Below are 24,749 nucleotides of genomic sequence, written 5' to 3'. Positions count from 1 at the left end.
AAATAAATAAATAAATAAATAAATAAATAAATAAATATAAATTATGTTACCTAACATTTGTATAACGTATTTTAGTTTTTCAGAGGACCCATGGCAGGTTATATTGTGCTATAGAGCCTCTTCCACAAATACATTTAGTAATTAACACCAAACTCTCAACATACACAAAGCTTAATTGATAAGTTATTAAGAAAATTTCAGATTCTATTGCAATCATTAAATCTCAAGGTGCTTTCAGAATCCGTGAGAAGAAAGGTTTAATGTAGCATAGTGCTAAGTTTTGCATTACTCATATTTTCTTCTAGCGTTGTTACTATCTGGCATTCATTTCTTAACCCTAGAGGTCTTCTGGTTATTAAAAAAAAAAGAGAAACTGTGGGAGTTTTTTGCTTCTGAAGTTTTTGTTTGTTTGTTTGTTTCTGAGACGGAGTCTCACTCTGTCGCCCAGGCTGGAGTGCAGTGGTGTGATCTCGGCCCACTGCAAGCTCCGTCTACTGGGTTCAGGCCATTCTCCTGCCTCAGCCTCCTGAGTAGCTGGACTACAGGTGCCCGCCACCACGCCTGGCTAATTTTTTGTATTTGTAGTAGAGATGGGGTTTTACCTTGTTAGCCAGGATGGTCTTGATCTCCTGACCTCATGACCCACCTGCCTCGGCCTCCCAAAGTGCTGGGATTACAGGCATGAGCCGCTGCGCCCAGCCGCTTATGATGTTTTTTAAAATACACATTTCATTTTCAATTAAGGCAGATTTAGAATATAGCATTAACACAGAAAAATTGTCTAAAAAACATTTAGACAATTTCAGTGTTTTTCCTACTTGGAAGTGATAGGAAACAAGAATGAGGCCAGGTGCAGTAGCTCACCCTTTTAATTCCAGCACTTCGGGAGGCTGAAGCGGGTAAATTACTTGAGGTCAGGAGTTCAAAACCAGCCTGGCCAACATGGCGAAACCTTGTCTCTACTAAAAATACAAAAATTAGCCAGGCGCGGTGGTGCACACCTGTAATCCCAGCTACTCGGGAGGCTGAGGCAGGAGAATCCCTTGAACCCAGGAGGCAGAGGTTGCAGTGAGCCGAGCACCCCTGCACTCCAGCCTGGGCAACAGAGTGAGACTCCGTCTCAAAAAAAAAAAATGAGTGGAAAGGTAGGCATAATCAAGACAGTAAATAGTCTTGTGTAACATGCAAGAGTTTGAACTGTATGTGGATGGGAAGCCACTGAGGAATTATAAGCTAGGGAATTACACCATTACATTGTGCTTTAAAATATTTCTCAAGTACCGTTTGGAAGGGATGAGTTAGAGTAACGCAAGAATGGAGTCAATAAGTAATGATGCCTCTCCTACAAGATAGCATGAAGATGACAGGAGAGACAAGATGCCTGAGCTAGGGAATAGGGTTAGGGATGAAGGGATGAATCTGAGAGATGTAAGTGTTAAGTGCAGTGTGGCTAAGACTCATTGACTATGGAGGGGAAGGAGGAAGAATCCAGATTGAGTTCTGTCTTGGACAGCTGTCTTTACTGTGATGCAGTTATCCAATATAGGAGTTTTATAGGATAGGAAAGGGGTAGAATATAAGTTTGCAACTGAAGGCCATGTGAGTAATGATACCAGTAGGAACTGGAGCTTAAAATGGATATTGAGTTTGAAATTATACATTTTGATGGTACTTGGACACATAGAAGTAGAGGAGTTTATAGGACTAAGGTGAGGGGTAAAAAGAAATTAGAACAGAACCTTCGGAGCTCTGAAGATGGAAAGAGTGGCTAGGGAAAGAAAGAACCAGAACTATTGTACTCATTAACACTTTTACTATTTACAGCCTCTTTCCTCCTTATTCTCTGTGTCTTTAACATAAGACTAAAGCCAGGAAAGGATTGGGTCCCGGGAAACCAAGCAGGGCTTTTATACTGCTTAGGGTACTTGATGGAACTTTTCACTACAGAATGCGAAACTCTACACTCTAAACAGTTGCTGCTTCCCAACTGAAAACTCCCACATGTCTACACTGTACCTTTATTCACATTAGTCTTGCCTTGACATTCTCTTACTCCTGTGCAGTTAAGACCATGATCGATACTCTTTTTTTTTTTTTTTTTTTTTTTTTTTGAGATGGAGCCTCGCTGTAACACCCAGGCTGGAATGTAGTGGCGCCATCTCAGCTCACTGCAACCTCTGCTTCCCGGGTTCAAGTGATTCTCCTGCCTCAGCCTTTCGAGTAGCCGGGACTACAGGCACTTGCCACCATGTCTAGCCAATATTTGTATCTTTAGTAAAGACAGGCTTTCACCATACTGGCCGGGCTGATCTCGAACTCCTGACCCCAAGTGATCCACCCACCTCGGTGGATGGATTATAGGTGTGAGCCACTGCGCCCGACCAACATTCTCTTTTTTTGAGACGGAGTCTCACTGTGTTGCCCCAGGCTGGAGTACAGTGGCATGATCTCAGCTTACTGCAACCTCACCTCCTGGCTTTAAGTGATTGATTCTCCCACCTCAGCCTGACAAGTAGCTGGGATTACAGGTACCTGCCATCATGCCTGGCTAATTTTTGTATTTTTGTAGATACGGGGTTTTACCATGTTGGCGAGGCTGGTCTTAAAATCCTGACCTCAGGTGATCCGCCTGTCTCAGCCTCCCAAAGTGCTGGGATTACAGGTGTGAACCGCCACGCCCAGCCCAATATTCATTCTTATGAGTACTCTAATTGATGCAATTTCTAGCCCATGTATTACTGAAGATCGGATATTCACTGTGTATAGTAATAGATACATAACAATGTCCAAAAAAGGTATTTAATAGAAAGCAGAATTTTTTTTAACTTTTATTTTAAATTCAGGGGTACATATGCAGGTATATTACGTAGGTAAACTTGTGTCACAGGGTTTGTTATACAGATTATTGCATCATCCAAGTATTAAGCCTAGTACCCATTAGTTGTTTTTCCTGATCCTCTCCCTCCTCCCACCCTCCACCCTCTGATAGGCCCCAGTGTGTGTTATTCCCCTCTACGTGTCCATGTGTTCTCATCATTTAGTTCCCACTTAAAAGTAAGAACATGTGGTATTTGGTTTTCTGTTCCTGTGTTAGTTTGCTAAGGATAATGGCCTCCACCTCTGTTCACGTCCTGGCAGAGGACCTGATCTTACTCATTTTTATGACTGCAGAAAGCACAAATCATAATCTGAGTAATGCCATAAGATATATAAATAGGGGAAAAATAACCTTATTTACTGATAGAGAAATTCATTATGCTGGAATATTTTTATGTTTTCTAGACTAGTGAGTGGGGAGTAATTAGCAATATGAAGTTCAAAGTTTGGGTAAAAGGTTTATTTTTGTCTTGGTTTTTTATTTATTTATATTATATATATGTGATGTGTATATATAGTATATGTATGAATTTATTTGTAGCTCTGAAGATGGCTGTGGTAGATATCTATCATTCCAGGTTAAAGGAGAGACAAAGACGAAAAAAGTAAGTATAATAAACCATCCTGGACTCCTTTCAGCTTTGGATTATTGTTTTGTGTGTCTGTGTGTGTGTGTGTGTGTGTGTGTGTGTGTGTGTGTGTGAGAGAGAGAAAGAGACAAGGTCTCACTCTGTTGCCCAGGCTGGAGAGCAGCAGCACAATCATGGCTCACTGCAGCCTCAACCTCCCAAGCTCAATCGATTCTCCCACCTCAGCCTCCTGAGCATGTGGGACTACAGCAGTGCACCACCATGCCTGGCTAATTTTTTTGTGTTTTTTGTAGATACGGGGTTTCGCTATGTTGGCCAGGCTGGTCTCAAACTCCTGGACTTAAGTGATCCTCCCTCCTCGGCTCCCAAAGTGTTAGGATTGCAGGCATGAGCCACTGTGCCTGGCCTCAGCTTTGAGTGATTGACCACATATAGTCCATGAGAGAATGTTCCACTTGTGGCTCATCTTTTGACCTTGGAGAAGACTCTTACCCTCCTTAGTCCTCAATTTTTCCATCTCTCAAATGAGGATAATAATTCCTGTGTTATTTTTATATCCTCTGTCCTTACCCTTTATTGATGTTATGATGAACAATTAATAATATGGGTACACTGTTTTAAGCTTTTTGAAGTAAAAGAACAAGATAAAATAAAGGCATGAAGACATTATTGTTACACTTTTTTTTTTAATATTTGTGAATCATTCTTTGCTTTTCTTTTTTTTTTTTTGAGATGGAGTCTTGTTCTGTCACCCAGGCTGGAGTGTAGTGGCGTGATCTCAGCTCACTGCAAGCTCTGCCTCCTGGGTTCATGTAATTCTCCTGCCTCAGCCTCCCGAGTGGCTGGGACTATAGGTGTGCACCACCACGCCTGGCTAATTTTTGCATTTTTAATAGAGATGGGGTTTTGCCATGTTGGCCAGGCTGGTCTCAAACTCCCCACCTTAAGTGATCCATCCCCCTCTGCCTCCCAAAGTGCTGGGATTACAGGCATGAACCACTGTGTTCCTTTTTTTTTTTTTTGGTTAAATAAGAGACAGAGTCTCACACTTAACTCTGTCACCCAGGCTGGAGTGCAGTGGCACTATCATGGCTCACTGCAGTCTCCAACTTCTGGGCTCAAACAATCCTCCCACCTTAGCCTCCCAAGTAGTTAGGACTACAGGTGCGCACCACCACACTTGGCTAATTTTAGAACCTTTTTCTTTTTTTAGTCCGGGTGTGGTGGCTCACACCTGTAATCCCAGCACTTTGGGAGGCCGAGGTAGGTGGATCACCTGAGGTCAGGAGTTCAAGACCAGCCTGGCCAACATGGTAAAACCCCGTCTCTACTACAAATACAAAACTTAGCTGGGGGTGGTGGCGCACACCTGTGGTCCCAGCTACTTGGGAGGCTGAGGCAGGAGAATTGCTTGAACCTGGGAGGCGGAGGTTGCAGTGAGCCAAGATTACATCACTGCACTCCAGCCTGGGCGACAGAGTGAGACTCTGTCTCAAAAAAAAAAAACTTTTTTTGAAATGGGGTCTCACAATGTTGCCTGGGCTGGTCCCGAACTCCTAGGCTCAAGGCATCCTACCACCTTGGCCTCTCAGAGTGCTGGAATTACAGGTGTGAGCCACTGCACTCGGCCTGTTAGGCTTTTATATTTGATTTTTATTTTTTATTTTATTATTATTATTTTTGAGACAGTCTTGCTCCGTCACCCAGGCTGGAGTGCAATGATGTGATCTTGGCTTACTGCAGCGTCCACCTACTGAGTTCAAGCAATTATCATGCCTCAGCTTCCCAAGTAGCTGGGACTACAGGCACGTGCCATCATGCCCGGCTAATTTTTTTGTTTTTAGTAGAGGCACGGTTTCGCCATGTTGGCCAGGATGGTCTCAAAACTCCTGGCCTCAGGTGATCCGCCCACCTTAGCCTCCCAAAGTGCTGGGATTATAGGCATGAGCCACTGCGCCCAGCCCTGTTGTGCTTTGTTAATGGTCTCTTTCTAACTGTTTTTTATTTTATGAGAAGTCGTTCATCTAAAAGGATTTCAAAGGAATTCCGAGCAAGTTTCAAGCATACTGGTTATTCCTGTCTTTGCAACATATCAAAAATTATACATTCAGACTTAGAAATTATGGATCTCAGACCCCTGTTGGTTTTAGAGAAGAGTATGCAGAGGGTATAAGTGTGCTGGTGTGTGTATATATGTGTAGGCATGTATTTAACTGTGGTGTTACTAACTGTAGAGACAGTAGTATCTCAGCAGTGAAAAGGAGAGAAGCGAGGTATGGTAGCATGAACCTCTAGTCCTAGCTACTTGGGAGGCTAAGGTGAGAGGATAACTTGAGCCTAGGAGTTCAAGGCCAGTCTGGGCAACAGAGGAAGACCCCATCTCTAAAAGAAAAAGTAAAAGAAAAGAAAGAGGGACTTGCGATTCACTCTGGAGGAACTAAGACGTGATCTAAAGCAGCAGTCCTCAACCTTTTTGGCATCAGGGAGCGGTTTCATGGAATACAGTTTTTCCATGGATGGCTGGGGGTTGGAATGGTTTTGGGATGAAACTGTTCCACCTCAGGTCATCAGGCATTGGTTAGATTCTCATAAGGAGCACACAACCTAGATCCTTCACATGAGCAGTTCACAATAGGGATTGTGCTCCTGTGAGAATCTAATGCTGCTGCTCATCTGACAGGAGGCAGAGCTCAGGTGGTAAAGCTGCTCACCTGCTGTGCAGCCTGGTTCCTAACTGGCCCATGGCCCAGGGATTGGGGACCCCTGATCTAAAGTAAAACTTACTCTCTGCATGTCTGGAGTTAGCTTCCATGAAATGCTGAAGAAGCATACCCAGTTGCTCCTATGAGAAACTTCATTGCTAGTTACGAATACCTCTGGTATAAATCAGATTCAAGACACATAACTTTGCCTGGTTTAAATTCTCTTTTGCTTAAAACACAATTCGAGCTAGAGAGTATTGTAGATCTCGGTTGTTGATGTTGCTATCAAATCTTCTGTTTTATGATGCCCTTTCATTAAACATGCCCAATATTTATTTCTAGTACCGTCAAAGTGTTGTGTGAATGCACAGTTGTAAATGTTGAATATGTGATCATGATGCCCTTTTACAGTTAGCAGATTTCTCTAAAATGGCTGTTCTCAATTATTCCCACAAGCTGAATAGATTAATTTTATGACATGAACAGAGATTCCTTTCGGTTTCATCTTAAGTGACAGACACATGTTTTTCAGCATTTGTGAGTGGTTATTGATTCATTCATTCGTTCAGCAAATAGTCATGGAGAGTCTACTATACACAAGAAGAGGAAAAACCTGCGATGCCTGAGAGTCTAAAATTGTGTTAGTGATTCACTGACCTGCAGAAGTTTGTGAAAGTGACTTCTTTGGACCTCTGTATTCCACCTCAGCATGTTTAAGAGGTCTGATGACAGCTATATATGGAAAGCATTAGTAAATGTGAAAATAATTCTAATGCACAAATTATTGTGGCTTTTCATTCTAGAATTATAAGAGACCATGGATTAATCAACCTTAGAAAGTTTCAATGTAAGTATTAGCAGTTTTCTTTATTTTACAATTTTTTTCCAATATTATGAATAATTTTAAATAAATCATGTATTGTAGTTCTTAATCCAAGTTGCATATTAGCCTGGCTATCACTCCAGATTAATTAAGAAAGAATCTCTGGGGTTGGAGGCACAGCATCTGCGTTTTTTTTTTTTTTTTTTTTGAGATGGAGGTCCCTCACTTTGTCACCCAGGCTGGAGTGCAGTGCGCGATCTCGGCTCACTGCAACCTCTGCCTCCTGGGTCAACGCCATTCTTCTGCCTCAGCCTCCCGAATAGCTGGGACTATAGGTGCCTGTCACTATGCCTGGCTAATTTTTTTGTATTTTTAGTAGAGACAGCGTTTCACCGTGTTAGCCAGGATAGTCTCGATCTCCTGACGTCGTGATCCACCTACCTCGGCCTCCCAACGTCCTGGGATTACAGGTGTGAGCCACCATGCCCGGACAGCATCTGCGTTTTTAAAGTCTTTGGGAAATTCTGATCCCTAGTGAGAGTTTAAAAGTATTAATTTGGGACCATGCGCAATGGCTCTTGCCTGTAATCCCAGCACTTTGGGAGGCTGAGGTGGGCGGATCACGAGGTTAGGAGATCAAGACTATCCTGGCTAACAAGGTGAAACCCTATCTCTACTAAAAATACAAAAAAAAATTAGCCAGGCGTGGTGGCACACACCTGTAATCCCAGCTACTCGGGAGGCTGAGGCAGGAGAATCACTTGAACCCAGGAGGTGAAGGTTGCGGTGAGCCGAGATCATGCCACTGCACTCAAGCCTGGGCGACAGAGTGAGACTTGGTCTCAAAAATAAATAAATAAATAAACAGATAAATGTATTTGTAGTCAACAAAACGTATTAAAATTCTTTTTTAAAAATTTGTATAGTAATTACAGTGTGAATATTACTGAATCATTTTCTGGATAGGGTCATGTTTTGCAACTATGTGTTAAGCATAACATAACCTTAAGGTTGTAAAAATATTTTAGATAAATAACAAAGTGATCTTTATTTTGGATGGTTGTAGGCAGACAAAATAAATGATATTTAATATTATGTGATGGTGATAAAAATACATACAGTGATTTTTAAAATAAATGCCACCTTTGACCTTACTGTGGTTTTTTGTTTTTTTAAGAGACAAGGTCTTGCACTATTGCCCAGGATGGAGTGCAGTGGCATGATGGTATCTTGCTGCAGCCTTGAAGTCCTAGGTGCAAGTGATACTCCCACCTCAGCCTCCTTATTACAGGCTCGAGCTATCATGTCTGGTCTTTGCTATTTTAAATATCAGAGATACCTAAGCAGAGCAGAAAAGGTCCCTGTACTTTTTCTTCTTCCACAACATAGAGTCTTCCACAAATAAGAAGGATGATATCGTAATAATAATCACAATGTTTGTATTGAAATATTTGTAATAGTTGTGTGTCATAATAGTCTTTTTTTGTAAAGAATAACCTAATGGTTAGGTTTGTACAATAACCTAATGGTTATTGGAAAACATATCCTAGTTGATAGATTCTTGTAGGGGTATTTCTTTAATAATCCATAGCAATATAGGGTTCAGTCAACAAGGTTAAGTGTCTTTTTAGTCTAAAGGAATATCTAGCCAGGCATGGTGGCTTGCGCCTATAATCCCAGCTACTTGGGAGGCTGAGGCATTGGATCACTTGAGCCCGGGAGTTCAAGGCTGCAGTGAGCTATAATCATGTCACTGCACTCCAGCCTGGGCAACAGAAAATCTATATTATTTTTTTTAAAATATAGCCATGATCATAAGTATGTTACATTTTAGGTCCTTCATTATTTATTTATTTTTTGAGACAGGGTCTCACTCCAGTTGCCCAGGCTGGAGTGCGTGGCTCAGCTCACTGCAGTCCCCACCTCCCAGGCTCAGGTGGATTCTCCCACCTCAGCCTCCCAAGTAGCTGGGATTATAGGCATGTGCCACCACGCCCAGCTAATTTTTTGTATTTTTAGTAGAGACGGGGTTTCGCCATGTTGTCCAGGCTGGTCTTGAGCTCCTTGGACTCAAGCAGTCTGCCCACCTCGGCCTCCTAGAGTGCTGGGATTATGGGTGTGAGCCACCATGCCGGCCTTATTTCCTTTTTCACTTTATGTTACATATTTTTGAAGTTACTGTAGTGTTTTGAGGATATCAGTTTTTATAGATTACATAATATGTACTTTTAATAGTTATGTTGTATATATACATGTAAGAGATATAATTATATGCTTAACTTCTCTCTTTAGGTATTTAGCTTGTTTTGAGTTCTTTTAATCATTACATAAATAATGCTATGATGAACTTGTGAATAAAGATTATTTAGGATTTTTTTAAAGGTAGATTTTTAGAAGTGGGATTAATACATCTGAAATTATGACCACTAAAAATTATTGATGCCTGCTGCCAAGTTGCTTTCCAAAAGATGGTTGTATTGATTTCTGTTTCTTCTAGCAGTGTATGAGATTCCCTAGTGAACCCCATCCTTATCAAGACCCGTGGATCTGCAAAAATAATTCAGGATCAGATTAATTGATCGTGTTCTAGTAGCCACAGTAGTAGGTTCTCTATCTGAATTCCTGGGTTTTCCATAATAGTCCAGTTAATTTTTGATCTTTACTCCTTGTAGACATTGACTCCTAAATAAATTCTGTTTTCAACTGATAGAGGTCAGTTTGGCTTCATTATTCTGTTATCTATATTTTTTCAAACAGAGGGCTGAGGGGAAGCTCTGTTGCTTCTGAGAGTGTAGAAGTAGCGTGTGCAATGTAGTTTCAGAGGTTTTCAGCTGCCATTATACTGAATGTACAATTGACCTTAATATGGTAGGCAGGGTTTTTTTTCTTCAAATTTAAAATTTTTACTCCATATTCTTCTGCTTTGTTTTTTGTTGTTGTTGGTTTTTTTTTTTTTAATGAGCTATGGCTGCTCCTTAAATCAGCTTCTAGGATTTTTGGGTAAGAATGTCTCCTGCAAGAGAAGAGATTCACCTAAAAAGAGGACTTAGTTTAAATAGCGGTCATAGGCTGGGCTTGGTGGCTCCCAGCACTTTGGGAGGCTGAGGCAGGAGGAATGATTGACCCTAGGAGTTAAAGACCAGCCTGGGCAACATAAGGAGATCCCCATCTCTGTATAAAAAAGCCAAGCATGGGGGCATGTGCCTGTAGTCCCAGGTATTTGGGAGGCTAGGGTAAGAGAATCTCTTGAGCCTGGGATGTTGAGGCTACAGTGAACTGTGATTGTGCCACTGCACTCCAGCCTGGGAAACAGAGCGAGACCCTATCTCAAAAATAAAAAATAAAAAGGCCGGGTGCAGTGGCTCACGCCTGTAATCCCAGTCCTTTGAGAGGCTGAGGCAGGCGGATCACGATGTCAGGAGATTGAGACCATCCTGGTCAACATGATAAAGCCCTGTCTCCACTAAAAAATAAAAAAATCAGCCAGGCGTGGTGATGTGTGCCTGTAGTCCCAGCTACTTGGGAGGCTGAGGCAGGAGAATCGCTTGAACCCGGGAGGCGGAGGTTGCAGTGAGCTGCCATCGTGCCACTGCACTCCAGCCTGGGTGACACAGCGAGACTCTGTCCAAAAAAATAAAAAACAAAAAAGCAAGCTATGAAAAAATAATAGCTGTCATAAATGAAAGGCTGTATCTTTTGTCCAAGAGTAGATAGAACTAACCTAATTACTGATTGAAATGACCCAAGTAGCAGTTTGAGAGTTCCTGACTGCTCCAATCTACCAGTTATTGTTAGTCAGTTTTACTCTCCCCTCTTCTTTGCAGATACGTCTTTAGATTAGATGTTTGGTCAGTAGTGATCCCCAGAGTCACTGCTCTGGTGTCTCTGCATGATATTTGCATGACAGTTGTCAAATATAACTTCATTAGCAGTAAATTAAGTTGTAGTAGTTAATTTAGTTTAGAGAAAGGCAAAATGACCCATATGAAGGATGAAAAAATCTTGCTTGAGGATGTGTAGGTGGTACATGCAAGAAATCACACCTTTTCTCAGCTAATGGGAAATCTTCTGGATGGATTATTTTGTCTGTAGCTTCCTTGTTTTCCTGTGGGAGTTAATACCATAAATTTTGGCCATAATTCTTCCTAAGAATGTAAGATCTGCCTTTAATTGTCTTGTCCATTACTGCCAGCAGTTCCTGCCCCTGTGAAGTTTAAAAGATAGTGAGGTGGCTAGGCATGGTGGCTTATGCCTATAATCCTAGCACTTTGGGAGGCCAAGGCAGGCCAAGATTGCCTGCGTTCAGGAGTTCAAAACCAGCCTGGCCAAGATGGTGAAACCCCATCTCTACTAAAATACAAAAAATTAGCCGAGCATGGCAGTGTGCCTGTAATCCCAGCTACTTGGGAGGCTGAGACAGGAAAATTGCTTGAACCTGGGAGGCGGAGGTTGCAGTGAGCTGAGATCGCACCATTGTACTCCAGCCTGGGCCACAGAGCAAGACTCCATGTCAAAAAAAATAAAAGACAGGTGGCTGGGCGCGGTGGCTCACGCATGTAATCCCAGCGCTTTGGGAGGCCGAGGTGGGCGGATCACTTGAGGTCAAGAGTTCAAGACCAGCCTGGCCAACGTGGTGAAACCCCATCTCTACTAAAAATTCAAAAATTACCTGGGCATGGTGGCAGGTGTCTGTAATCCCAGCTACTTTGGGAGGTTTAGGTAGGAGAATTGCTTGAACCCAGGAGACCGAGGTTGCAGTGCGCTGAGATCACACCACTGCACTCCAGCCTGGGAGACAGAGTGAGACTCCATCTCAAAAAAAAAACAAAAACAAAAAACAGTAGATGTGGGAGATTAGTAATGCTCAGTGGTGGAGATGATCTCCAGTGATAACAACATCCCTGTGGGATAGTTGCTATGGTGCTGTCATTATGATTAGTGTTTTGCATTCTTGGCTTTCCTGTTTGCTTCCTGTCATGGATAAGTTAGTCATGTAAGGTTATGAATAATGTTCTTCTATTTTACTAATGATTTAAAAAAAAATGCTGAAAACTTAGGGATCCTTACATTTCCTATGACACATTTATGTTTTATTTTCTCTGTAGTAATGGAACGGCGGTATCCCAAGGAGGTCCAGGACCTTTATGAAACAATGAGGCGATTTGCAAGAATTGTGGGGCCAGTGGAACATGACAAATTCATTGAAAGCCATGCATGTAGGTGGTTTTTGAGCCTTAAGCAGTATTTGTGTGTGTATGTTTATATAAATAGGAGAGATAATGATGTGTTTTATTCGGAGTTCTATAAATAAATAAATGGATATTTCTCTCTTTGTTCCCCTTTATTTCCATGGGACAAATTTGGGACTATGGGGTAGCAGAAGAGAGGTTAAAAGCCCTAATGGCTTCCCCATTGCCCCAGATAAATAATAATTTAGTAGTTTTTCTCCCTACTTTTTATCATGGGAATTTTCAAATATATATAGAAATAGAGATAATAATATGATGAACTCCCGTGTATTCATCATCCAGCTTCAGCAGTTTTCAACACATGACCAGTCTGGTTTCATCTTTACCACCCACTCTCCCCTCTTGCCCTCGACTGGATTATTCTGAAGCAAATCCCAAACATCATTTTATTTTGTTCATAAATATTTTAATATTAAAAGTAGTTTTAAAAATGAGGACAGAGACGGATAGCTTGTGGAGATAGTACTTCCGTCGTTCTCTTGCCTTCCTGTGGTATTTCTGTGAGAGCTTTACCTAGTTACCATTTGATTTTTCACTATAAAAAATTAAAAGTTGTTATGAGGCCGGGCGTGGCGGCTCACACCCGTAATCACAGCACTTTGGGAGGCCAAGGCAAGAGGATCACTTGAGTCCAGGAGTTCGAGACCAATCTGGGCAACATACTAAAACTCCATCTCTACAAAAATACAAAAGTTAGCCAGGCATGGTAGTGCACACCTGTAGTCTCAGCTACTTTGGAGGCTGAGGTGGGAGGATTGCTTGAACCTGGGTAGCGAAGGTTGTCGTGAGCCGAAATCATGCCACTGCACTCCAGCCTGAGCGACAGAGCGCGACCCTGTCTCAAAACAAAAAACAAAATGTTAGTATTGCAGTAAGGCCTAGATTGTTAAAATAATATGGACTCTGGCTTATTCTGTACCTTTCATCATGACATTTGTGTATGTGGCCTCTTAAGTTTAGTTCTGGGGGGGTATTCTACTAAGGCCCTTTTTCTCATCATGAAAATATTTCTTACGTAGCATTGCAGACATTTATCTGAGCCAGGTTGGTTGTCCTCACTAAACACCTTGTTTTGTTGGCGTTCTTTGTGTGGTTTGTACCAGGTGACTGATCCTTTACTTCCTGTCCCAGTTTGGGACACACCCCTGGTTTATATGTCACTCCAAAGAACTACACCCCATGGATTGTCCAGGCTCTTCCTTCATTCTCTGTTTCAAGAAAGCAACCAAGTTAGAATGATTTATCACATAATAACCCAAACAGTACAACCTGATCTGTATGCTCAGAGGAGGCAGAAACCTTTGGTTTATGGAAAACACAATGCACTTTTGTTCCCATAGGAATAAAGCTGTAAAGAAACTTACAGGGGCTTGTGCACAGAGCTTTTGTCCTTCCCTTGCATCAGGGCCACGTCAAGTAATAGGTTTCATAAAAGAACTTGGTAATGTGGGTGGAACTTTTAACAGAAGATAGTTAGAGCAGGGAAACTTGCTTGTTTAAAAAAATTATATTTGGCCGGGTGCGGTGGCTCATTCCTGTAATGTCAGCACTTTGGGAGGCCGAGGTGGGTGGATCACCTGAGGTCAGGAGTTTGAGACCAGCCTGGCCAATATGGCAAAACCCCATCTCTACTAAAAATACAACAATTAGCCGGGTGTGGTGGCGGATGTCTGTAATCTCAGCTACGCAGGATGCTGAGGCAGGGAGAATCGCTTGAACCTGGGAGGTGGAGGTTGCAGTGAGCCGAGATCGTGCCATTACACTCCAGCCTGGATGAATCGTGCCATTACACTGCAGCCTGGATGACAGAGCGAGACTCTGTCTCAAAAAAAAAAAAAAAAAAGTGTTACTTTTGTAGACAAATGAATTCAACCATTTCACTAAGTTTTCTAGAAGACAGTTCCAGCTGCTGCCTCTGGAGACAGCAGCTGGAAGACAGCTGGAGTAGGTTTTCCTCAGCTCTTGGGTAAAATTTCTAATGAGAAGTTACCAACAAGTAGGATTCTCCAAATGAACTTACCTAGTCTTATAAGGCAGAATTAATGAAAATGCTCAATAGCAAAAGTGCTCACTGATGTTGCTTTTATTTTTGTAATTTTTTCCTTCATTCCTTTTGGGGAAAACAGTGGAATTTGAACTCCGAAGGGAAATCAAGAGGCTCCAAGAATACAGGACAGCAGGCATTACCAATTTTTGTAGTAAGTATGCTTCAGCTACATACCGTACCTGAGGGCAAGTGTCTTCCAAACACACAGAGGAAGTCTCTGAGTTGTTGTGAATTTTTTTTAAAACACAAGCTATTCTTTACCAGAATGCTTTAAATCTTTCCAGTAACGTTTTGGCTACTTAATCCCTATAAATACCTTTATATAGATTATCTTTGGTAAAATAAAAGTTGTGAGACAAAGGAAAGAGAGGTGCTGCTTTAGATTTAGGATTCTGCCAAGGCTCTTTTAAAAAAGAGAATCTAGGCCGGGCGCGGTGGCTCACGCCTGTAATCCCAGCACTTTGGGAGGCTAAGACGGGTGGATCACGACGTCAGGAGATCGAGACCATCCTGGCTAACATGGTGAAACCCTGTCTCTACTAAAAATGCAAAAAATTAGCCTGGCAGTGGGCGCCTGTAGTCCCAGCTACCTGGGAGGCTGAGACAGGAGAATGGCGTGAACCCAGGAGGCGGAGCTTGCAGTGAGTCGAGATCCGGCCACTGCACTCCAGCCTGGGCGACAGACCGAGACTCTGTCTCAAAAAAAAATAAAAAAAATAAAAAAAAATAAAAAAGAGAATCTTGGGCCGAGTGCAGTGACTCATGCCTGTAATCCCAGCACTTTGGGAGGCCAAGGCAGGTGGGTCACTTGAGTCCAGGAGTTCGAAACCAGCCTGACCAACATGATGAAAGCCCATCTCTACTAAAAATACAAAAATTAGGCATTGTGGTACACACCTTTAATCCCAACTACTCGGAAGGCTGAGGCACAAGAATCGCTTGAACCTGAGAAGCAGAGGTTGTAGTGAGCTGAGATCGTGCCACTGTACTCCAGCCTGGGCGGCAGAGGGAGAGTCTGTTTCAAAAAAAAAAAAAAAAAAGGGATGTCGCCCTTTTCAAATTTAATGATACATGGCCTTAGCATTTTTATAAAATAATGAAGCTTCAACTGGCTCTAGGTGCTTGCATCCCAGTTACTTGGGGTAGTGACAATAATTGTATTATTAGCAGCTAACATCTATCAGATGTTTACCATGTACCAGTCTCTATGCTAACATTTCACTTGGATCAAGTCACTGAATTCTCGTGACAAACTTACAAAGTACCGTTACTTCCATTTAGTGAAGAAATTAAGGTATAAAGAGATTACAGAACTACTTAGTACTAGAACCAGGTTGTAAGAGACAGTGTATTATAGTAGTTAAGAGCTTGGGTCTAGACTTAAAAAGCTTGAGTATAAATTTTGGCTCTCCAGTTTACCAGCTCTGCAATGTGATTCTATCTGCATTTCTTTTTCTTTCCTTTTTTTCTTTTTTTTCCCTAGAGACTGGGTCTTGCTATGTTGCCCAGGCTGATCTCAAACTCCTGGCCTCAAGCAGTCCTCCCGCCTTGGCCTCTCAGAGTGCTGGGATTACAGGTGTGAGCAACTGTGCCTGGCCTCTATTCAAGTTTTAATTTTCTAAGGTTCTTAGAGTTAGTGTAAAGATTTAATTAGAGATACTGCATATAAGCATAGCACGGTATCTGGCACACAATAAATCCTCAATAAATGGCAGTTTCTATTGTTTTGCTGTCATTGTTGGAATGATCTTTAGCATTCCCTCCTTCTTCCTATTTGAAGTCTTTGTGATTATTGACAGCTATCACCTACTACCCATAAGAAATAGTTGGCTTCTTTTTTTTTTCGAGACGGAGTCTGGCTCTGTTGCGCAGGCTGGAGTTCAGTGGTGCCATCTTGGTTCACCATGACCTCCGCCTCCTAGGTTCAAACGATTCTCCTGCCTCAGCCTCCTGAGTAGCTGGGACTACAGTCACGCGCCACTATGCCCAGCTAATTTTTTTTTTTTTTTTGTATTTTTAGTAGAGACGGGGTTTCTCCATGTTGGTCAGGCTGATCTCGAACTCCTGACCTCAGGTGATCCGCCTGCCTCAGCCTCCCAAAGTGCTGGGATTACAGGTTTGAGCCACCGCGCCCGGCAATAGTTGACTTCTTTTTTTTTTTTTTCCTGAGACCTGAGACGGAGTCTTGCTCTGCCGCCCAGGCTGGAGTGCAGTGGCCGGTTCTCAGCTCACTGCAAGCTCCGCCTCCCAGGTTTATGCCATTCTCCTGCCTCAGCCTCCCGAGTAGCTGGGACTACAGGCGCCCGCCTCGTCACCCGGCTAGTTTTTTGTATTTTTTAGTAGAGACGGGGTTTCACCGTATTAGCCAGGATGGTCTCGATCTCCTGACCTCGTGATCCGCCCGTCTCGGCCTCCCAAAGTGCTGGGATTACAGGCTTGAGCCACCGCACCCGGCCTATAGTTGACTTCTTAACACAGCCCTTTGGGTGCAACATAACCTTATGGATGTAAGTTCAGCCTAGTATAATGGTTCTTTAACAGTGGAAACCATTTTTAAAATTAAATTTTGTGTGGAGCCCCAATCTACAAATAAGATAAAAGTGGAATTACTTTGGTTGAACTTTAATGGTTCAAGTTATGTGTAGAGCCCAGGACCGCTGGTATCTGGCAGTGCCCTTTCTCTTTACATTAACCTCTAAAATACTCCTGTGGTATCCTGGGGCTCTGTGGAACCTAGTTTGAATTTTGAAACCCACTGGTGCAGTGTTTTGGAATCTGTGAGCCTTTTTTAACATGTAGAAAACACCACACAACTCTTCTGTTTAGCAAGATGCATATAGAGACTCTGATAATTAATTTTGGTTTCCTGATATGGCTGCCTCTGAGAAATATAGAGAAGAGGTACTACATGTCAAAGAACTCTTTTTTTGTAATTCTAATTGTTTTTTCAGGAAAGGCATATGCTTATAGCACTTGTGTGACTTTGAAAAAATTTATAAAAATAGAAAAAACAGGAAGCAACTACGACTACAGTAAAAGTTGGTTACTTTTTGAGGGTGGAAATATGAGCAATTCTTATTTTCTTTGTACTTTTCTACTGGTTTTTTTTCTCCCAAATTTCTTACAGATAGAAAAGGAATACAAATATTTAATACTTAGTATTAAGAAAAGGATTTCAAACTAGGGAAAATCTACTTGGGTCTTGGAGAAATAATTGTGAAAGCAGTTTTGCAAAGGAAATAGACTTTAACAACAAAACCCAAAACCAGTTTCTTGGTCAGTTAGAAAGCCCTTCAGTTCTGCTGCATTGTCATTGTGGTCACTGTGTTTTCTATACCCCCAGGTGCCAGAACCTACGATCACCTCAAGAAGACACGGGAGGAAGAGCGCCTTAAACGCACTATGCTCTCAGAAGTTCTCCAGTATATCCAAGACAGTAGCGCTTGCCAGCAGTGGCTCCGCCGGCAAGCTGACATGTCAGTAATTACTCCAGGGTGAAGGAGGCATTTTTTCTGGGATGCCTTGGCCTTAGCATGTATTTTTGGGCGCCCTAGATGGCAGAGTAATAATAATTGAGTAGCTAGAAGAATTCAGAAATATTTTAGCAGTCCATCTCAGAACCAGTGCCATACTGACAGTTTTGAGAAACAACTGACCTCCTAGAATCAAACTTTACTACTTTGATCTTATTTTTAAAAATGAGTGAATTTTCCCCTAGCCTTCTACCCATGACTTCAACTCTGTCTTCATACCTAGATTTTCACTGGAGAATCGTGTTTGTATCCCTTCCCCTTGAGTGGTGTTAGTGGTGTTCTAGACTACAAGCTTTTCTTAACAAATCTGAGGAATTTTTCTTCCTTAGAACAGATTTTCTTTCCTGCTCAATACAGTGAGATATCTATAAAACATAGTTCAATCTGTCTCATTACACTTCTTCAAGGTGACCTACCTGATAAACGGCACCCAGTCTCACGGGCTTTTGGAAATCACCTTGTCTGATATGACCTAAGTTTAAATTCCTCTTCTTTGTTGCAGTGATTCCGGCCTGAGTCCTTCCATTCCAATGGCTTCGAATTCAGGTAATTATTTCTCAGGCCAGAACAACTCTTAATTGTGAAGTTTGCATCGTAGGGGTTATGGTGACCCAGCAATCTTCCTTCCTCTGTGGTGTCAGGGTGCTTAGGCAGAATAATAGTAAACATCAGTATGTTTTCAGAATCTTCATGGCCAGACAGAGACTATCCTCAGAATGACAGTATAGAGACGGGAAAAAAGAACTTCAGAGAGGTAACTTATTTTACCAATGTTCATGAGCAGTTAGTTTACTGCAGTTGTGTCTACCACGAATTTTGAGACTTATTTCACAGGAGATAAATTAAAAGCTTTCTATTTTATTATTTTTTATTTATTTACTTATTTTTGGAGACCGAGTCTTGGTCTATCACCTAGGCTGGAGTGCAGTGGTGTGATCTCAGCTCACTGCAACCTCTGCCTCCTGGGTTCAAGTGATTCTCCTGCCTGAGCCTCCCGAGTAGCTGGGATTACAGGCGTGTGCCACCATGCCTGGCTAATTTTTGTATTTTTGGTAGAGACACTTTTGCCATGTTGGCCAGGCTGGTCTCGAACTGACCTCAAGTGATCCACCCACCACAGCCTCCCAAAGTGCTGGAATTACAAGCGTGAGCTACTGTGCCCAGCCTAAGCTTTTTATTTTTATATAACATGAGCAAAGAAGCATGTTACTTGCTGGAAACACAAGGATTTCTAAGTTGGAGACCTCAAGTATTTCTATTTCTTAGTTTTACCTCTTTGAGTATGTCCTAGTTTGAGATTAGTATATCAAGCAAGATTAGGCCATATGCTATCTGATGATCCTTGGTGATAGGTAATCGATGACTTGGAATTTGGGGAGGTATGTCTCAGTAGATACAGGATCTGGGTCTCAGATTTGTCCACTTTAGGGACTTTTTTTTTTTTTTTTTGGAGAGATGGAGTCTTGCTCTGTCACCCAGGCTGGAGTGCAGTGATATGATCTTGGCTCAGTGCAACCTCCGCCTTCCGGGTTCAAGCGATTCTCCTGCCTCAGCCTCCTGAGTAGCTGGGATTACAAGCACCTGCCACTATGCCCAGATGATTTCTGTACTTTTAGTAGAGATGGGGTTTCGACAGGTTGGCCAGGCTGGTCTCAGACTCCTGACCTCAGGTGATCCGCCTGCCTCAGCCTCCCAAAGAGCTGGAATTACAGGCAAGAGCCACTGCGCCTGGCCACTTTAGGGACTTTTTTTTCCCCCATTTATTCCTTTACTTCAAGTAATTTTTTCTTAATATGGAAGGAAGAAAAAGGTAGTGTTTTAGGGGAGTAGCCAAGGCAGTGAAATCCAAGTTTTCTTTTGTAAGTTTCTTATTGCCAACACTCTGCCCCCAAAATCTAAATACAACTAAGTTAATACTGACTAATTAAAATGGAGGAACTGGGCCAGGTGCAGTGGCTCACGCCTGTAATCCCAGCACTTTGGGAGGCTGAGGTGGGCAAATCACCTGAGTTTGGGAGTTCGAGACCAGCCTGACCAACATGGTGAAACCCCATCTCTCCTGAAAAAAAAATACAAAAATTAGCTGGGCGTGGTGGTGCACATCTGTAATCCCAGCTACTCCAGAGACTGAGGCAGGAGAATCGCTTGAATCTGGGAGGCAGAGGTTTCAGTGAGCCAAGATGGCGCCACTGCACTTCAGCCTGGGTGACAGAGTAAGACTGTCTCAAAAAATTAATTAATTAATTTAATTAAATGAAGGAACTGGCTAACATGATCATAGATTTTTGTTTACTGTACCATCTGCACTGACTTGTTCGTTGTTTATTTTTTCTTTTTCTGTGAGACAGGGTCTCCCTCTACTCTCCAGGCTGGAGTGCAGTGTGTGATCATGGCTCACTGCAGCCTTGAACTCCCAGGCCTAAGTGATCCTCCCAGTTCAGCTCCTGAGAGTAGCTGGGACTATGGGCGAATGCCACCAAACCGGGAGATTTTTTTTTTTTTTTCTGGTAGAGACAATGTCTTACTACATCGCCCAGGTTGGTCTTGAACTCTTGGGCTCAAGTGATCCTCCTGCTTCAGCCTCCCAAAGTGCTGGGATTACAGGTGTGAACCTCTGTACCCGGCCTCTTGTTCATTGTTTGTTCCTAGTCTGGTGTTAGCCTTTCTCACCCCTTACATTTAGGCTGAAGAGATCTCTTGCTCTCCTTTATGTTCTGAGTTCTTAAGGCATCTATGTATTGGAAACCTGGCATCTTTGATTGTAGCCTAGCCTCTGGTGACTTTTGTGAGGAACCAAATGATTTTATCTCCCTTTTTGAGGATTTGGGATAATCCCTTATGCCTTTTGTTGGTATAACAGAGAAGCCTGTTTTCCACCAGAGGAGCTTATAACAGTCCCTCCCGTTTCTCTGCCCCACTTGAAAAGCAGCCTCTATATAACTTAGACTTCCTTTGCTTAACTCAGTCTATCCATTCCCAGCTGAACACCAATCCCTAATACACAACCAAAACAAAACCAAAAAAGTTTTGCTCATCAAGCTTCCCCTCCTGGCCAGTGACCTCCTACTTGGGTTTCTTTCTCAGGTATGTGAGTTGACCTCAGCCCCTGCTTTGCCATATAATGGCTCATTGTTCCTGTTTGTGGATTTTGCAGGTAAACAGGGCTACTTTGGAAGGAACAGATATTCCCTCACATAATAAAAAAGAAGGGCCTTTTGCTGGCCTAACAGTCTTTCTTTGATCTGAAGGCACACAGTACTTGGTTAATTACCATGTTTGCCTTGTACTGCTGGCCGAGTGGCAAGGATTAGGGAATGTCTGTCCTGCAGTTATTATTTCCATTCATCAGCTGTCAAAGCAGGCAGTGTGTGACCTTTCTTAACTGGATGACATTTGGGCATCAGATTTTAGAGTCTCCTACATGGTTAGGAAGAAATAGGTGATAGCTGGGTAGGGTGGCACATGCCTGTCTTCCCAGGTAGTTGGGAGGCTGAGGCAGGAGGATCACTTGAGCCAGGGAGATTGAGGCTATAGTGGGCTATGATTGCAACACTGCACTCCAGTCTGAGCAACAGAGTGAGACCCTGTCTCAAAAATAATAATAATAAATAAAAGATAGCTACTGTGGTGAGTAGTTACATTTGATGCTAAGGTATGTGTGACTGTGTATTTTAGCAGATTGTGGGTAATTCATATGCCCTGAATATGTAATTCATTTTTATTTTCAAGTGAATGTTCGGGTGCCCATGTTGCTAGCTAAACAGGCCTCAGGGAATGGGGACAGGATTTCCTAAGCTGGATATAGTAAGCCTATACCTAGCTGGCCTGGCTGCACTGAACTTTTTAATACTTTATACCTGAGAAATTATCACTCCTATTAAATCTATGCTGTTTCCTTTCTCTGTCTATAGGTAGACGGAGTGCACCACCCTTGAACCTCACTGGCCTCCCTGGCACAGAGAAGCTGAATGAAAAGAAAAGGAGGTAACAAAAGGAGGGGCTGGGGAAAGAGAATAGGGGCTGATTATTCATTGAGTTGTCATTAAAAATCCATTACAGGGTCAAACCCTTGTGTTTCATCCATCTAACATACATGCACAGCTCTGGTGAATCCTAGAAGTCCAAGAGCTAAAGAGCCGTTTGTGGCAGATTTCAGAGAATTGCTTACCTTGTCACCCTACTACCATTCCTCTTTGGGGGAAAGCACATGTGGTATGTAAATTACATAATAATGGCAACTGTAGTCTATTGAGCACTTACCATGTGCTACTCTAAGTGCTTTATGTAAATAAAATTAATCTTTTGTAAACCTAAAGTAACTGTTACATGAAAATAGGTATTTCCTATTAGAATGGCCACCTTGAAAAGTTCTATACTTATTCCAACAACATAATCATCATTTACAACATTTTTGTAAATTGTCTCCAGAGCATGTTTATAAACATAAGGAAAAGATTTTACATCATAGTCATGTTAATTTTGATTTTAAAATTAATATTTTATTTATTTATTTTTATTTATTTATGTATTTATTTTGAGACGGAGACTTGTCCTGTTGCCCAGGCTGGAGTGCAGTGACACAATCGCGGCTCACTGCAGCCTCCACCTCCCAGGTTCAAGTGATTCTTCTGCCTCAGCTTCCCGAGTAGCCGGGACCACAGGCGCGTGCCACCAGCCTGGCTAATTTTGTAGTTTTAGTAGAGATGAGGTTTCACCATGTTGGCCAGGCTGATCTTGAACTCCTGACCTTATGATCCACCCGCCTCGGCCTCCCAAAGTGCTGGGATTACAGGTGTGATCCACCTCGCCCAGCCTATTTTTTATTTTTTTGAGACAGTCTCACTCTGTCACCCAGGCTAGAGTGCAGTGGTGCGATCTTGGCTCACTGCAACCTCTGCCTCCCGGGTTCAAACCATTCTCCTGCCCCTGAGTAGCTGGGACTGCAGGCGCACACCACCACACCCGGCTAATTTTTGTATTTTTAGTAGAGACAGGGTTTCGTCTTGTTAGCCAGGCTGGTCTCAAACTCATGACTTCAGGTGATCCACCCACCTCAGCCTCCCAAAGTACTGGGATTACAGGTGTGAGCCACTGCGCCCGGCCTGATTTAAAAAATTATGTGACCTACTTTTTCCAATTGCAATCATCAGACATGTCTTCATATTGATTTTATCTGTTTCTAAAATTTAAAGCCATCCTCATAAGAATCATCATCAGGAGTTTTCAGAAAACTGTGTCACATCTCTGAAGTGTGTACCTCTTTTGGAGGAGTTCCTCTTTTGCTCCTCATATGCTCCTTTTATAATTCCCAAGGTCAGTTCCCCATCTGCCACCATATATCATTAGTTCAGTTCAGATAATAAGGAAGGGTCATAGTGAAGGGGTAGTGTTAGTCTTATTTTATCCACCAGGAACAGTAGGGATTAGTTTGGGAGTGGAAGGAAATGTATGTAGTATCTATGTATTGCTGAAGAAGGTCATAGGCCAGCCTGATTCAAATACTGAATGGCCTGGAATGTCAAGCTTTTTTTATCCTTACTCACATAGTGGTGACCTCAGACTCCTCATTCCTGGATAATGTAGCAATTTTCTAGATTTTTAGCAGTTAAAGTTACCTCCTCTTAGCAAGGTCTCTTTATCTCCTTTCCCTTTGAAGTAGGAAATGTAATCCCCAAAGCAGGGACTACTGCTTTATGCTGATACTAAAAACAATGTGATGTGCCCTTGAGAATCCAAGTATCTGTGCATCCTGCCCCCACTGTGCCCCATGGCTCTTCCCTGACCATTGGTGCTGGGACTGTACCTGGGCATTTAGTGTTTGACTCCTGAATGAGCCAGGCTGCTCCTCAGGAGCACATATTTGTAAACCCTAACACACCCAGGCCCCTGAGCCAGCTGGCATGTGCTAAAGGCTCTTCTAGCATCACACCCTGGCTTTCTCTTCCTGGGTGTGTGTCCTTAGGGAGCGTTCTCACCAGAGAGGAAGAGACTAAATAGAATGTAGTCCAGCCACCCATCAGCTCCTATAAATAGTTGGAGGTTGATATCACTTTAAAAAAAAATTTTGCTATACCTGCTGGATTAAATTACAAAAATGACAGATGTTAATGTTTATTAAATTTGCCATGTCTTGCAGCTCTGTCAGATGGTGAGGTTGGTCCCTGGAGCCTATTTAGAATACAAATCTGCTCTATTGAACGAATGTAACAAGCAAGGAGGCTTAAGACTGGCGCAGGCAAGAGCGCTCATCAAGATAGATGTGAACAAAACCCGGAAAATCTATGATTTCCTCATCCGAGAAGGATACATCACTAAAGGCTGAGGCTCCAAGGGCTTGGGATCAGAAGTCAGAAGTTTGGAATGTGGTGGGTCAAAGGACAGTGTGGGTGGGCATTCTGGAGAGTTTTGTTTTTCGGCTGAATTCTCATTGTGAAAAGAGGGGAAAGGACAAAGGAAACCTTAAGTTGTAGTAAGTCTACTTTCTTTTCCATCCTGCTTTAAAACACTCCTGTTGTTGGTATTGTGCTGCAGAGTTGTGTGCTAGATAAGCTATTATTAAATGTGAGTGGGCATTCATTCCTAACACCTCTTGTAACTAAAAGAACCATAGTACCTCACTTCACAGTGCTGGTAGAAATAGAACTAAACCACAGTCTTTAGTCCCAGGAGTCCGGCTCAGATCCTTATATTGTGAGGTAAGTTTGCTGCTTATCTGCCTTGCCTTCAAACACTGCGGACAGATTTAAAATAAAGAGAAAGGTTTTAGAGCATAAGAAAGCTCTCGTCTAAGGGTTTTCTAAACTGACTTTTTTTTTTTTTTTGAGACAGAGTTTGCTCTTGTCCAGGCTGGAGTGTGATGGCGAGATCTCAGCTCACTGCAACCTCTGCCTCCCGGGTTCAAGTGATTCTCTTGCCTCAGCCTCCCGAG

At 42.5% G+C, this 24,749-nt stretch overlaps 1 protein-coding gene across 1 annotated transcript in view; it reads left to right on the top strand.

The window, feature by feature from the left end:
- Window positions 1-24,478, top strand: part of TADA2A (transcriptional adaptor 2A) — a 73,686-nt gene extending 49,208 nt beyond the window's left edge. The window contains exons 9-17 of the mRNA XM_017864106.1: window positions 3,419-3,482; window positions 6,973-7,016; window positions 12,098-12,208; window positions 14,368-14,439; window positions 17,632-17,764; window positions 18,324-18,367; window positions 21,733-21,805; window positions 23,551-23,620; window positions 23,958-24,478. Coding sequence (XP_017719595.1) covers window positions 3,419-3,482; window positions 6,973-7,016; window positions 12,098-12,208; window positions 14,368-14,439; window positions 17,632-17,764; window positions 18,324-18,367; window positions 21,733-21,805; window positions 23,551-23,620; window positions 23,958-24,143 — 797 coding nt within the window. The 3' untranslated portion in view covers window positions 24,144-24,478. The remainder of the gene's footprint in view (window positions 1-3,418; window positions 3,483-6,972; window positions 7,017-12,097; window positions 12,209-14,367; window positions 14,440-17,631; window positions 17,765-18,323; window positions 18,368-21,732; window positions 21,806-23,550; window positions 23,621-23,957) is intronic.
- The last annotated feature ends 271 nt before the right edge of the window (window positions 24,479-24,749 follow it).

The sequence above is a fragment of the Rhinopithecus bieti genome, unplaced genomic scaffold (assembly GCF_001698545.2).
Source record: "Rhinopithecus bieti isolate Rb0 unplaced genomic scaffold, ASM169854v2 scaffold_74621, whole genome shotgun sequence".
Classification (NCBI taxonomy): Eukaryota; Metazoa; Chordata; class Mammalia; order Primates; family Cercopithecidae; genus Rhinopithecus; species Rhinopithecus bieti.
The sequence above is the reverse complement of the archived record's forward strand: the minus strand, read 5'-3'. Positions and strand labels throughout refer to the sequence as shown.